We start from the raw sequence: 13021 nt of genomic DNA on the forward strand, positions 1-13021 counted from the left end.
CAAGAGCTTTTTTTTTATTGAAAGCTAAGAATTCTGTGTGCCAGTAAAAGACTGTGAAAAAGGATTTTTCTCTGTGAACATTGAATGCTGAAACTTGGAATTGTGAACTGAGTGGGACAAACTGCAAGGCACTTGTTCCAAGCAGCTCAAAAGGGAAATGACAGGAAGATTTATGACTGTCACATGACTTATTGTTAGGGTTTTAGTTTCAGTTTTGCAGTGTGAAAAAGACCAGGGAGCTGGAAGCAGCTAACAGTGAGCTGGCTGGAACCTGTGTTTGCAGACCAGAGAAAAAAAAGACCTACTCTCTTGGAGAAAGAATTCCTACATTTGAGGTGTGGCTGTGTTCTGCCTGGAGAGAGGAAAAGGCCCCAAGAAAAGAAGAGTTGCTGCTGACTGTGGAGGAAGGCTGATTTGCAGAGAGGAAGCCCTGCATTTTAAAGGTAGCTGATTCCTATTGCCTCCAGTCTTTGAAAGATCTCTGCCTCAGGAATGAATCCTGTTGCCTCTTATGTTTTCGGAGATCCAGAAGCTCAAGAAAGCTTCTATTGCTCGACTGCTATTTCAAAACCCAAGTATACCTATCTCTACACCCTTTGCTGAAAGATCTGTGTGACGCCTGCTTCAGACGAAGTGCTATGAATGCCTACCCATTAAAGATGTTCATAAATCTCACCTGGAGAGACCTTGAGTGGCATCTGGCTATCTGACTATGGGACACCTCACTGACCTGGAAATATCCTACCAGAACGTTACAACCCAGTTATTTTATTATTCCTTAGAAACAGCTGTAAAGAGAAAAGCCCTTTTCCCTGGTTAACTGGTTTTTGAATATATGTGTGTGTGTGCTTGAGGGTTAGGAAGAATGAGTTATAACATCTTTTCATGTATATATTTCTCTCATTATTGTTTAAGATTTAGTTTATTAATAAATAGTTAATATTGTTGTTGTTTAAAGAAACTTGGTTTGGTATGCTTTATTCTGGGGGACAAATAGAGTGTTTAATTTGGCTATTTTACGGTAGGTGGGAAACTTTACTAATATGCTGTGACCTGTGGAGTAGAGGAACTGATTTAACAGTGCATTACTCCCACCTTGGTTGTAATATATTAATTGGGGGCTCGTCCAGGATTGTTTCCAATGCTAATTAAGTTAATTGTCAGGGGAGTAAATAATTGAAAGAGAAAAAATAAAAGAACCAGGTTTCTTGTATAAGGGTAAAGGCTATACCATTGGAATGGCATTACCAGTTGCAGCAGTTTTTCTGGGAAAGGAGAAAGTGTCCCTCCGTGACTTGGAAACTTTAGCTGAGGTTAAATTCAAAGAGTTGGCCGCAGAATTGGGGTTAGCATTGAAAACAGGTGCTGAAAAAGCTGAGAAAATTGACAAAATAGCCCAACATTTAAAATTGGTAGAAGAAGAAGAAGAAGAAGATAGTAAGTCAGAGGGTAATGCAGTTGAATTGGCTTAGATTTAGTTAGAAATAGAAAAACTTAGGCTTCAACAGGAGAAAGAAAAAGAAATAGAACTGACAAAACTTGAGGCTGAAAAAGAATTAAGAAAACTTGAACTTTAGAGAGAAAGTGAGAGAAGAGAGGGAATTTAGGTTAAGAGAGATGGAACTAAGACAAAGGGGTGATCTTAACGCCAGGGAAAATTCTGGTCAGGAAGAATCTGAATCCAGCCCAGGACCCAGCAAAAAGCTGTTTAAATTTGTAAAAGCGTTCCCTAAGTTTGAGGAAAGGGATGTACAGGCATTTTTCATTTCTTTTGAAAAAATAGCCAAGCAAATGAAATGGCCAAAGGAAAGCAGAGCAGGTTGATGGTCAGAGCTCATGAAGTTTATGCCATGCTTTCTGAAGAGGCTTTTGCAGATTGAGATGGCAAAAAAGGCTATCCTCGTTGCGTATGAGTTAGTCCCTGAAGCTTACCGACAGAAGTTTCGGAACCTCCAGAGATTGGCTGGGCAGACATATGTAGAATTTGGAAGGGTAAAGCAAATTAATTTTGATTGTTGGGCAGTAAAGATGGAAGCCATGTATGAGAACCTTAGAGAATTGATTCTCTCGGAAGAATTAAAAAATTCAATCCCTCCAGTATTGAGAACTCATGTAGAGAACCAGAAAGTTTCAAAAGCCAGACAAGTGGCTGAAATTGCTGATGATTTTGAGCTTGTGAATAAGCCAAAACCTTTTGTCTGTCACCCAGATAAACACAAGAAGGATAAAAAGTGGGAGAGTGAAAGAAAGACAAGTAGCCGCGGACAAGAAGGAACAGCTGGGAATGCCCCAGGATCCCCTTCTCAGGCCAGAAAGGAAGGTGCTGAGGGTAGAAGTGAGGTCTGCAAGCCAAAGTGTTATCATTGCCACAAGGTGGGACATCTTCGTTCAGTTGCGAGGGGGACTTGTTGGGGTACACAAAGCTACTACAGAGAAAGGGGCTCTGACTGAGAGTACGGCAGACCAGGCTCTAGCTTTAACGGCAGCTGTAAAACCAGAAACAAAAACCAAAGTGTGTATCGGGGTTGCGAATAAGATACCTGAACATTATAGAGAATTCTTGTCAAAAGGAAAAGTAACTCCATATCCTTCAAGTGAGGCAGGCAAACCTATTGTTATACTTAGGGATACAGGAGCAACCCAAACTTTTTTGCTGGGGAAAGGTATAACGTTTCCACCAGAGAGCGCACTGAATACTAAAGTTTTAGTTAATGGTATTGGCGTGGAGTACATACCTGTACCTTTGTATTGACTATACTTAAAGAGTGGCCTAATGTCTGATATGGTAACTGTAGGGGTTGACCATAGTTTGCCGGTAGAGGGAATTGACCTACTCCTGGGGAATGATTTGGCAGAAGCAAGAGTATCAGTTTCTCCCATAGTCACAGAGAAACCAAGTGAAGTTAAAGAAACAGAACAATTACTGGAACAAGTTCCGGGAATATTTCCTGCGTGTGTAGTAACCCAAGCAATGGCTAAACAAGTTCCGTTGTCGGAGGTAAAATTAGCACCACAAACAGACAGCCGAGTATCTGAAATGTTCCTTGGGGATTTCGATAATCCAAATGAGATGTTTAACAAATCTTCTATAATTGCAGCACAGCAAGCTGATCCAGAGTTGCATAGAATAGCACAGTCAGCTCTGACAGAAGCTGAGGCAAAAATAGTTCCAGAAGACTATTATGTTGAAGACAGGGTTTTGAGAAGGAAATGGAGACCGCCTCATAGATCTGCGGACGACGACTGGACGGTTGTTTGACAGGTACTGAGACCAGCTAAATATCGCCAGGAATTATTAAGGTTAGCACATGACATTCCTCTAGCAGGACAAATGGGGATCCGGAAGACCAAATCACAAATAAGTCAACATTATTACTGGTCAGGCCTTACAAAGGACGTGAAGCAGTTTTGTAGGACATGCCATATGTGCTAAATGGTGGTAAAACCACAACCTACCATAAAATCGGCACCCCTAATTCCCATACAGTTATTGAGGAACCATTGCCAAATACATAAGCGGGACATCAATATATATTCACTATCGTGGATATGGCTACTCGATTTCCAGAAGCCATTCCCTTGAGGACAATTACTGCTAAAGCAATAGTAGAGAAGTTAACTCAATTCTTTACGAGATATGAATTACCACTTGAAGTTCAATCGGATCAAGGTTTTAATTTTATGTCATAAATATTTCAAGAAGTCTTGGGTAATTTGGGTATCAAACAGTTGAAATCTTCAGCATATCACCCACAGACGCAAGGAGATTTAGAGAAGTCCTGTCAAACTCTCAAAACAATGATGAGAGAATACTGTCACGAATATCCTCATGATTGGGAAAAAGGGCAAGACTTTCTTTCATTTGCTACTAGAGATTCACCGAATGAGTCTACAGGTTTTAGTCCTTTCGAATTGGTTTACAGACATGAAATGTGAAGTACTCTAAAACTCATCTAAGACAGGTTCTTAGAACATAGGAGTGCATCTTCAATACTAGACTATGCATCTGTGTTCCGGGAAAGGCTCACAAAAGCTTGCAATGTGACTCAGGAACACCTTAAAGCATTCTAAGCCAATATAAAAAAAATGGGCAGACAAGAACGCAAAGACCCAAAATTTTCAACAAGGGGATGAAGTATTAGTATTATTATCATTACACAGCTAACCATTAAAAGCACAGTTCAGTGGTCCCTATAAAGTGGTCAAAAGAGTGGGTAAGGTAAATTTCTTGATTGACACCCCTGTTCACTGGAAAAAGAACCGGTTGTGTCATATCAATATGCTAAAGCAATATTATCACAGGGAGGATGATAAGCCAGTACAGATATGTCAGGCAATGGGGACTGTTGGGAAGAAAAAGGATAGTGAGGATGAGGCAGAAGGAGGCTTAGACAATTCTCAGATTGAACCTCCTACTATCTGGTTAGCTAATACAGAATGGCTAGGAAAATTGGACAACACGCTTTTGTACTTAGATGCAGGACAACGAGAAGACCCAACAAGGCTACTCGCAGCATTTAAAAGAGTCTGTAGGGATAAGCCAGGATGTACAACCCTAGCCACACATGATGTAGATATTGGGGAATCCATTCCTTTAAAACAACATCCTTACCATTCAAGTCCAGACAAGCAGGCCCAATTAAAAGCAGAAATCCAATACATGCTGGAAAACAACTTAATTGAACCTAGTCAAAGCAGCTGGAGTTTCACAGTGGTGTTAGTGCCTAAACCTGATGGGTCAACCCGACTTTGCATAGCCTACAGAAAAGTCAATGCAGTAATGAAGGCAGACTCTGACCCAATTCCTCACTTAGAAGACTGTATTGACAGGGTGGGCAGTACCAGGTTTCTTACAAAGCTAAAGAAATATCAGTTTTTGTCACACCAGATGGGGTTTCTCAGCATCAAGTGACAGGTTAATGGATACTCAAAAAACTTCTCAGAGACTAGTGAACCCAGTAGTGGCCAGTATTCCTAACTGTGCAGTTCATCTTGCAGACGTGATGGTCTATAGGGAGACTTGGAAGGAACACATGAAACAACTGGGAGATTATGTTTGGAAGGTTGCAATGGCCGATGGAACAACCTTTGTGGAAAATGTAAAAAGCAAAATGCCAAAATATTCAGATGGAGCTTATTGTTATAGCCTGATCACTTGAAAATTGTACACATTTCATGAAAAAACAATGTTATTGCCGATGCTTTGTCACAAATTTAACCTCATTAAGTTACATGAATAACAATGGCACAAAGCAAAATTGTGTTAATTACCAGTGGAGTGAATGATGGGCATGAATGTGAAAATATATTTAAAATATTTTTTTCAATTTCTGTTTTACATTGTAATGAAACGCACTCAAGAATGGTGTTTCATTTTGCCAAGGGCAGAGATGTCACAAGAGCTTTGTTTCTTCTATTGAAAGCTAAGAATTCTGTGTGCCAGTAAAAGACTGAGATAAAGGATTTTTCTCTGTGAACATTGAATGCTGAAACTTGGAATTGTGAACTGACTGGGACAAACTGCAAGGCATTTGTTCCAAGCAGTTCAACAGGAAAATGACAGGAAGATTTATGACTGTCACATGACTTATTGTTAGGGTTTTAGTTTCAGCTTTGCAGCGTGAAAAAGACCAGGGAGCTGGAAGCAGCTAGCAGTGAGCTGGCTGGAACCTGTGTTTACAGACCAGAGGGAAAAAAAGTCCTACACTCTGAAGAGGAGATTTTCCTCTCTTGGAGAAAGAATTCCAACATTTGAGGTGTGGCTGTGGTCTGCCTGGAGAGAGGAAAAGACCCCAGGAAAAGAAGAATTGCTGCTGTCTGTGGAGGAAGGCTGCTTTGCAGAGAGGAAGCCCTGTATTTTAATGGTAGCCGATTTCTATTGCCTCCAGTCTCTGGAAAAATGTTTGCCTCAGGAGTGATTCCTGTTGCCCCTTATGTTTTGGGAGATCCTGAAAGCTCAAGAAAACTTCTATTGCTAGACTGCTATTTCAAAACCCAAGTAGACCTCTCGCTACACCCTTTGCTGAAAGCTCTGTGTGATGCCTGCTTCAGATGAAATGCTATGAATGCCTACCCATCACACACTGTTCATCAACCTCGCCTGGCGACACCTCAAGTGGCATCTGGCTATTTGACTCTGGGTCACCTCACTGACGTGGAAATATCCTACCAGAACGTTACAACCCAGTTATTTTATTATTCCTTAGAAACAGTTGTAAAGAGAAAAGCCTCTTTCCCCGGTTAACCAGTTTTTGAATATAGGTGTGTGTGTGCATGAGGGTTAGGAAGAATAAGGAGTTATAACATCTTTTCATATATAGATTTATCTCATTATTGTTTAAGATTTAGTTTATTAATAAATAGTTAATATTGTTGCTGTTTAAAGAAACCTAGTTGGTTGTGCTTTATTCTGGGGGACAAATAGAGTGTTTAATTTGGCTACCTTCCGGTAGGTGAGAAACTTTACTAATATGCTATGATCTGTGGAGTAGTGGGACTGAATTAACTGTGCATTACTCCAGCCTTGGTCTTAACAATATAGTTTGGAAAACTCAGTTTGGAGTCAAACAGAATGCCAAGGTTGCTAACAGTCTGATGCAGCCTGAGATAGTGGTCAGGGAGAAAGATAGAATTAGTGACAAGAGTGCATAGTTTATCCCAAAGTCGAAAACGATGGTTTCCCAACATTTGACAGGAGGAAAGTATGGCTCACTATGACTGGATGTAAGACAATGAGACTGACAAAACAGGTAGTAGAGGAGCACTTTTGGGTCTTTATCAACTAACGGTGCCTGGTTCCTGATTCTATTCAGAAGGTTCAAGTGTCGTTTTTGATAAGTGGACATCACAGGGAAGCAGGTAGGTGATTGGCTGGGTGAGCCGTCGGAGCTACAACAGCACGATAGAGGAGAGAAAGCGGCGATGCATAGGGAGCTAGTCAATGAGTATCTGGTGGGTATTTTCTTACTTTCTTATTTTCTTCTTTGTGCTGATTTTTGTTTTTTTCTCTATCATTTAAGTATATCTACTAAGTAGAAACTGAAATACCAGTAGTCGGTAGGTGGTTACCCATTTGTTCATTTAATTTATAACCATTTTAATGTGTTTATTTAACTTCCAATTTTAGTGCAATAAATAAATAATTCGAGGCATGGCAGGGCTGCTCACACCATCGAATCCACATCCTGTGCCATGTGGGGACTCCAGGACCCTGCCCATGTCCTGGAAAACTACATGTGCAGAAACTGCTGCCAAATGCAAAAACTCGAGCACCGAATCTCAGAACTCAAGGAGCAGCTGGGGTCACTGAGGTGCATTCGCAAGGATGAAAAATATGTGGAAAGCACATTTCATGAGGTGGTCACCCCACAACAGGCAGAGAGGGACTGGGTGGCTGCCAGACAGACAAGCAGGACGAGGCAGGTAGTGCAGTAGACCCTGGAGGGTATTCCACTTTCTAACCAGTATTCAGTTCTGAGTACCGCTGGGAGAGGGTTCCTCTGGAGAGTACAGTGAGGGTCATGACCAGATCACCATGGGTTGCTCAGGTGTGTAGGGAGAGAGGCAAAAAGACAGGCAAGCAATGGTGGTAGGGGATTCTATAGTTAGGGGAACAGATAGGTGATTCTGTGGTTGCAGACGTGATTCCAGGATGGTATTTTTGCCTCCCTGGTGCAAGGGTCATGGATAATGCCGAGCGGCTACAGAGCATTCTGGAGGGCAAGGGTGCAAAGCCAGAGGTCGAGGTCCACATTGGTACCAACGATATAGGTAGAAAAGGGATGAGGTCTTGCAGGTTGAGTTTAGGGAGTTAGGAAAGAGATTAGCACGCAGGACTTCAAAGGTAGTAATCTCTGGATTACTCCCAAGGCCACGTGTTAGTGAGTATAGAAATAGGAGAATACACCAGATGAATGTGTGGCTGGAGAGGTGGTGCAGGAGGGAGGGCTTCAGATTTCAGGGGCATCGGGCCCGGTTCTGGGGAAGGTGGGACGTGTATAAGGTGGATGGTCTACACCTGAATAGGACCGGGACGAATATCCCTGCAGGTAGGTTTGCTAGTGCTGTTGGGGATGGCTTAAACTAGATTGGCAGGGCGATGGGAACCTGAGGGCAGTTTCAGATAGGACAAATTCGGAGCAGGGAATGGGAGGCAGAACATTAGTGAGTGACTCTGAAAGACAGAAAATGCAAAGGTTAAAAGTGTGCAGCACAGGAATTTGGCAGTGTTAATGCAAGAATTATAGCAAATAAAGCTGATGAGCTGAGGGCACAGATATTCACATGGCAGCATGATATCATTGCTATAACGGAAACTTGGCTTAAAGAGGGGCAAAAATGGCAGCTCAACATCCTTGGATATAGAGTTTTCAGGCAGGATAGAGAGGGGGATTAAAAAAGGAGGGGGTGTAGCATTATTGGTTAAAGAATTCATTAAAGTTGTGAAGAGGGATGATATGCTAAATGAATCATCTAATGAGGCCATATGGGTTGAGCTCAGAAATAAAAAAAGGGGCAGCCACACCACTAGGAGTGTACTGAGACTCCCAAATAGTGAGAGGGAGATAGAGGAACAAATAGGTAGGCACATTTCTGAGAGCAAAAACAAAAGGGCAATAATAGTTGGGGATTTCAACTACCCTAATACCAACTGGGATACAAACAGTGTGAAGGACACAGAGGGCACAAAATTCTTGAACTGCATTCAAGAGAACTTTTTTAGCCAGCACGTAACAAGCCCAGCGAGAATGGGTGCAATTCTAGATTTAGTCTTAGGAAATGAAGCTAGGCAAGTGGATGAAGTAACAGTGGGTGACCATTTTTGAGATAGTGCCCATAAAACATTTAGATTTAGCATTATTATGGAAAAGGACAAGGATAGAACAGGAGTAAAAGTTCTAAATTGGGGGAAGGCAAATTTTACGAAGCTGAAAGGTGATCTGGTGAAAGTGGACTAGTTACAGCTACTTGAAAGAAAATCAGTGGCAAACCAGAGAGAGGCATTCAAAAGCGAGGTCCTACAGGCACAGTGTAGACATGTCCCCACAAAGAAGAAGGGTGGTACGGCCAAATCTAGATCCCCTTGGTTATCTAGAAGCATACAGGGTAAGATAAAGCAGAAAAAGAAAGCTTATGACAGTCACAAAAAACTTAATACTTTAGAAAGCCTAGACGAGTATAGAAAGTGCAAGGGTGAAGTAAAAAAGGAAATTAGGAAAGCAAAGAGAGGACATGAAAAATTATAGGCAGGTAAAATCAAGGAAAACCCGAAGATGTTTTATCAGTACATTCAAAGCAAGAGGATAACGAAGGAAAGGGTAGGGCCTATCAGAGATGTACAAGGGAACTTATGCGTGGATACAGAAGATGTGAGCAGGGTTCTTAATGAGTACTTTGTCTCTGTCTTCACAAAGGAGAGGGATGATGCAGACATTGTAGTTAAAGAGGAGGAATGTGAAATATTAGATACGATAAGCATAATGAGAGAGGAAGTACTAGAGGGTCTGACAACCTTGAAAGTGGATAAATCACCAGGGTCAGATGGATTGTATCCCTGGGTGCTAAAAGAAGCCAGGGAGGAAATAGCAGATACTCTGAGAATCATCTTCAAATTCTCACTAGATACAGGCGAGGTACCAGAGGATTGGAGGTTTGCAAACGTTGTACTATTGTTTAAAAAGGGTGTGAGGGATAGGCCAAATAATTATAGACTGGTCAGTCTGACTTCAGTGGTGGGCAAATTATTAGAATCAATCCTGAGAGATGGTATAAAATGTCACTTAGAAAGGCACGGATTAATCAGGGATAGTCAGCAGGGATTTGTTAAGGGAGTGCAGCGGAGGTTCACTAGACTAATTCCTGGGTTGCGGGATTGTCGTATGAGGAGCGATTGCAGAAACTGGGCCTGTATTCTCTAGAGTTTTGAAGAATGAGAGGTGATTTTATTGAAACTTACAAAATTCTTGCAGGGTGTGACAGGGTGGATGTGGATAGGATGTTTCCTCTGTCTGGTGAGTCCAGAATCAGGGGACACAGTCTCACAATAAGACTGAGTTGAGGAAGAATTTCTTTACTCAGATGGTGGTGAATCTTTGGAATTCTCTATCCCAGAGGGCTGTGGAAGCTCAATCATTGACCATGTTCAAGATAGAAATCAATAGATTTCTTGATACGACCGACATCAAATGATATGGGGATAGTGGGGGGAAATGGTGTAGAGGTTGATAATCAGCCATGATCTGTTTGAGGCTCAATGGGCCAAATGGCCTACTCCTGCTCCTATGTTCCTATGGAAGGTCATGTCTTACTAACTGTATTGAATTTTTTTGAGTAAGTAAGAAGAAGGATTGATGAGTGTAGTGCAGTGGATGTTGTCCACATGGATTTTAGTAAGGCATTTGACAAGGTCCCACATGGTAAAGGCCCGCTCAGGTCTGCAAATGAAACCCGAGCCGAGCCCGACCCGGCCAGAGTCCTTTCATTTCTCCCGCACCCAACCCGACCAGACCCGACCATCAGTTAACCGACCTTCCGTTTTTCACTTTGTTGCTTATCTGCACAAGTTGAAAGTAACTGTAACAAAACCACCTTTCAAGTCCAAAAAGTATATCACCATTGGTGGTGGTGATAGAGCATGTCCGACGCGGCCCGAGCCCAAATGCCGGACCTGGAAGTGCGACCCAACCCAGCCCAAACCCGACACATGTTGTCGGGACCTGTCAGGTTCAGGTCAGGTAGCCGGCCTTCACCACATGGCAGATTGGTCAGAAAAGTAAAAACCCATGAGATACAGGGGGATGTGGCAGGTTAGATCTGAAATTGGCTCAGTGACAGGAAACAAAGGGTAATGGTCGACGGATGTTTTTGCAAATGGAAAGCAGTTTCCAGTGGCATTCCACAGGGCTCAGTGTTGGGTCCCTTGCTGTTTGTGGTATATATTAATGATTTGGACTTCAATGTGGGAGACATGATTGGGAAATTTGCAGGTGACACAAAAATTGGCCGTGTTGTTGATAGTGAAGAGGATAGCTGTAGACTCCAGAATGATATCAATGGTTTGGTTGAGTGGGTGAAAAAGTGGCAAATGGAATTCAATCCAGAATAAGTGTGAGGTAATACATTTGGGGAGGGCAAACAAAACAAAGGAATACATAATAAACGGGAGGATATTGAGAGGGGTAGAAGAAGTGAGAGACCTTGGAGTGCATGTCCACAGGTCCCTGAAGGTGGCAGGACAGGTAGATAAAGTGGTGAAGAAAGCAATTGGAATGCTTTCCTGAATTGGCTGAGGTATAGAATACAAAAGCAGGGATGTAATGCTGGAACTGTATAAAATGCTGGTTAGGCCACAGCTGGAGTATTGCAAACAGTTCCGGTCACCACATTACAGGAAGGACATAATTGTTCTGGAGAGAGTACAGAGAAGATTTACAAAAATGTTGCCAAGGCTTGAGAGTTGCAGCTATGAGGAAAGACTGGATAGGCTAGGGTTGTTTTCCTTAGCACAGAGGAGGCTGAGGAGTGACTTAATTAAGGTGTACAAAATTATGAGGAGCCTAGATAGTGTGGACAGGAAGGACCTGTCAATTACCAGGGGCACAGATTTAAGGTGATTGGTGGAAGGATTAGAGGGGACATGAGGAAAAATCTTTTCACCCAGAGGGCGGTGGGTGTCTGGAATTCACTGCCCGAATCAGTAGTGGAGGCAGAAACACTAAACTCATTTAGCAGGTACCTGGACATGCACCTGAAATGCTGTAACTTGCAAGGCTACGGACCAGGTGCTGGAAGGTGGGATTAGATTGGGCGACTAGTTTTTTCAGCTGACGCAGACACGATTGGCTGAATGGCCTCTTTCTGCACTGTAACTTTTCTATGGTTCTATTTCTTTAGTATATTAAAATAGTGATGCAAAATCAGTTGAAATAAATGGAGCTGAACACCATATTAATTTTTCCTTCCAGATAGCCTGTTGACAAGTCACGGTGGAAGAATTCAAAAAGTAATGTCAGGTTATGTGAGTGGGTGGGGAGTTGTTAAAAAAAACTCAAAAGTACCATCTCTTGACCTACACCATGCACGAGTGGACATTCAGGTATGTAGTTTATCTGATTTCTTTTTGTATCGCTTTTCCTTCATAGGTCCTAGTTTGGGATAGTTGACCAGGGTGCATTACCATATTAAAATGGGTATATGATATGAGGTCAGTACAGTGGTGCTGAGCTCGAAGCTTAATGCTGTGGAGTTGGATAGACACAGGTTCAACGTCCCATTCATTCAGCTTGTCATGTCAAAAGCATTTCTTTCTTTTCTTTCTTTTGGGCCTCCTTATCTCGAGAGACAATGGATACGCGCCTGGAGGTGGTCAGTGGTTTGTGAAGCAGCGCCTGGAGTGGCTATAAAGGCCAATTCTGGAGTGACAGGCTCTTCCACAGGTGCTGCAGAGAAATTTGTTTGTTGGGGCTGTTGCACAGTTGGCTCTCCCCTTGCGCCTCTGTCTTTTTTCCTGCCAACTACTAAGTCTCTTCGACTCGCCACAATTTAGCCCTGTCTTTATGGCTGCCCGCCAGCTTATACTATGCTCAAAAGCATAGGGGTCAAATAATGGAGGCTGCAGGATCTTCCTGAGCGGGAAGGGCAAACTCACAGCTGTACACTGGTGACTTTTGGTGACCAGAATTCACTTGCCAACCAATCAGCACTCTTTTCACGTGCAGTTTAAGTTGTTGTTTTCCCTTACATTGGTTATTCTTGCCAATTGTCCTGATGAGTGCAAGACGAAAAGCTTCAACAACATGTCTCTATTTTCAGCAATACTTATTATACCTGTGTTAAAATAATGGCCTGAACACAGTGCTGAGTGTTCATCCATAAGTTCCCTGGTACTCTAGTGGTTAGGATTCAGCATTCTCTACACTGTTCCCCATGTTTGATTCCTGTTCAGGAAGGTGACATTGCTGTTTGTGGGGGCTTGCTGTGTGCAAATTGGCTGCTGTGTTTCCTACATTACAACAGTGACTAC

At 42.4% G+C, this 13021-nt stretch overlaps 1 protein-coding gene and 1 long non-coding RNA gene across 2 annotated transcripts in view; both read left to right on the forward strand.

Moving 5' to 3' along the window:
- Window positions 1-13021, forward strand: part of LOC137346606 (complement factor B-like) — a 79214-nt gene that overhangs the window by 49351 nt on the left and 16842 nt on the right. Inside the window, exon 15 of the mRNA XM_068010182.1 lies at window positions 11964-12094. Within this exon, the coding sequence (XP_067866283.1) occupies window positions 11964-12094 (131 nt within the window). The remainder of the gene's footprint in view (window positions 1-11963; window positions 12095-13021) is intronic.
- Window positions 2223-6277, forward strand: LOC137346478 (uncharacterized). The gene is made up of 3 exons (XR_010968717.1): window positions 2223-2373; window positions 3099-3262; window positions 5606-6277. It is a non-coding gene; the product is annotated as an uncharacterized lncRNA (long non-coding RNA).

Source organism: Heterodontus francisci, chromosome 30 (genome assembly GCF_036365525.1).
Source record: "Heterodontus francisci isolate sHetFra1 chromosome 30, sHetFra1.hap1, whole genome shotgun sequence".
In the NCBI taxonomy this organism is placed as follows: Eukaryota; Metazoa; Chordata; class Chondrichthyes; order Heterodontiformes; family Heterodontidae; genus Heterodontus; species Heterodontus francisci.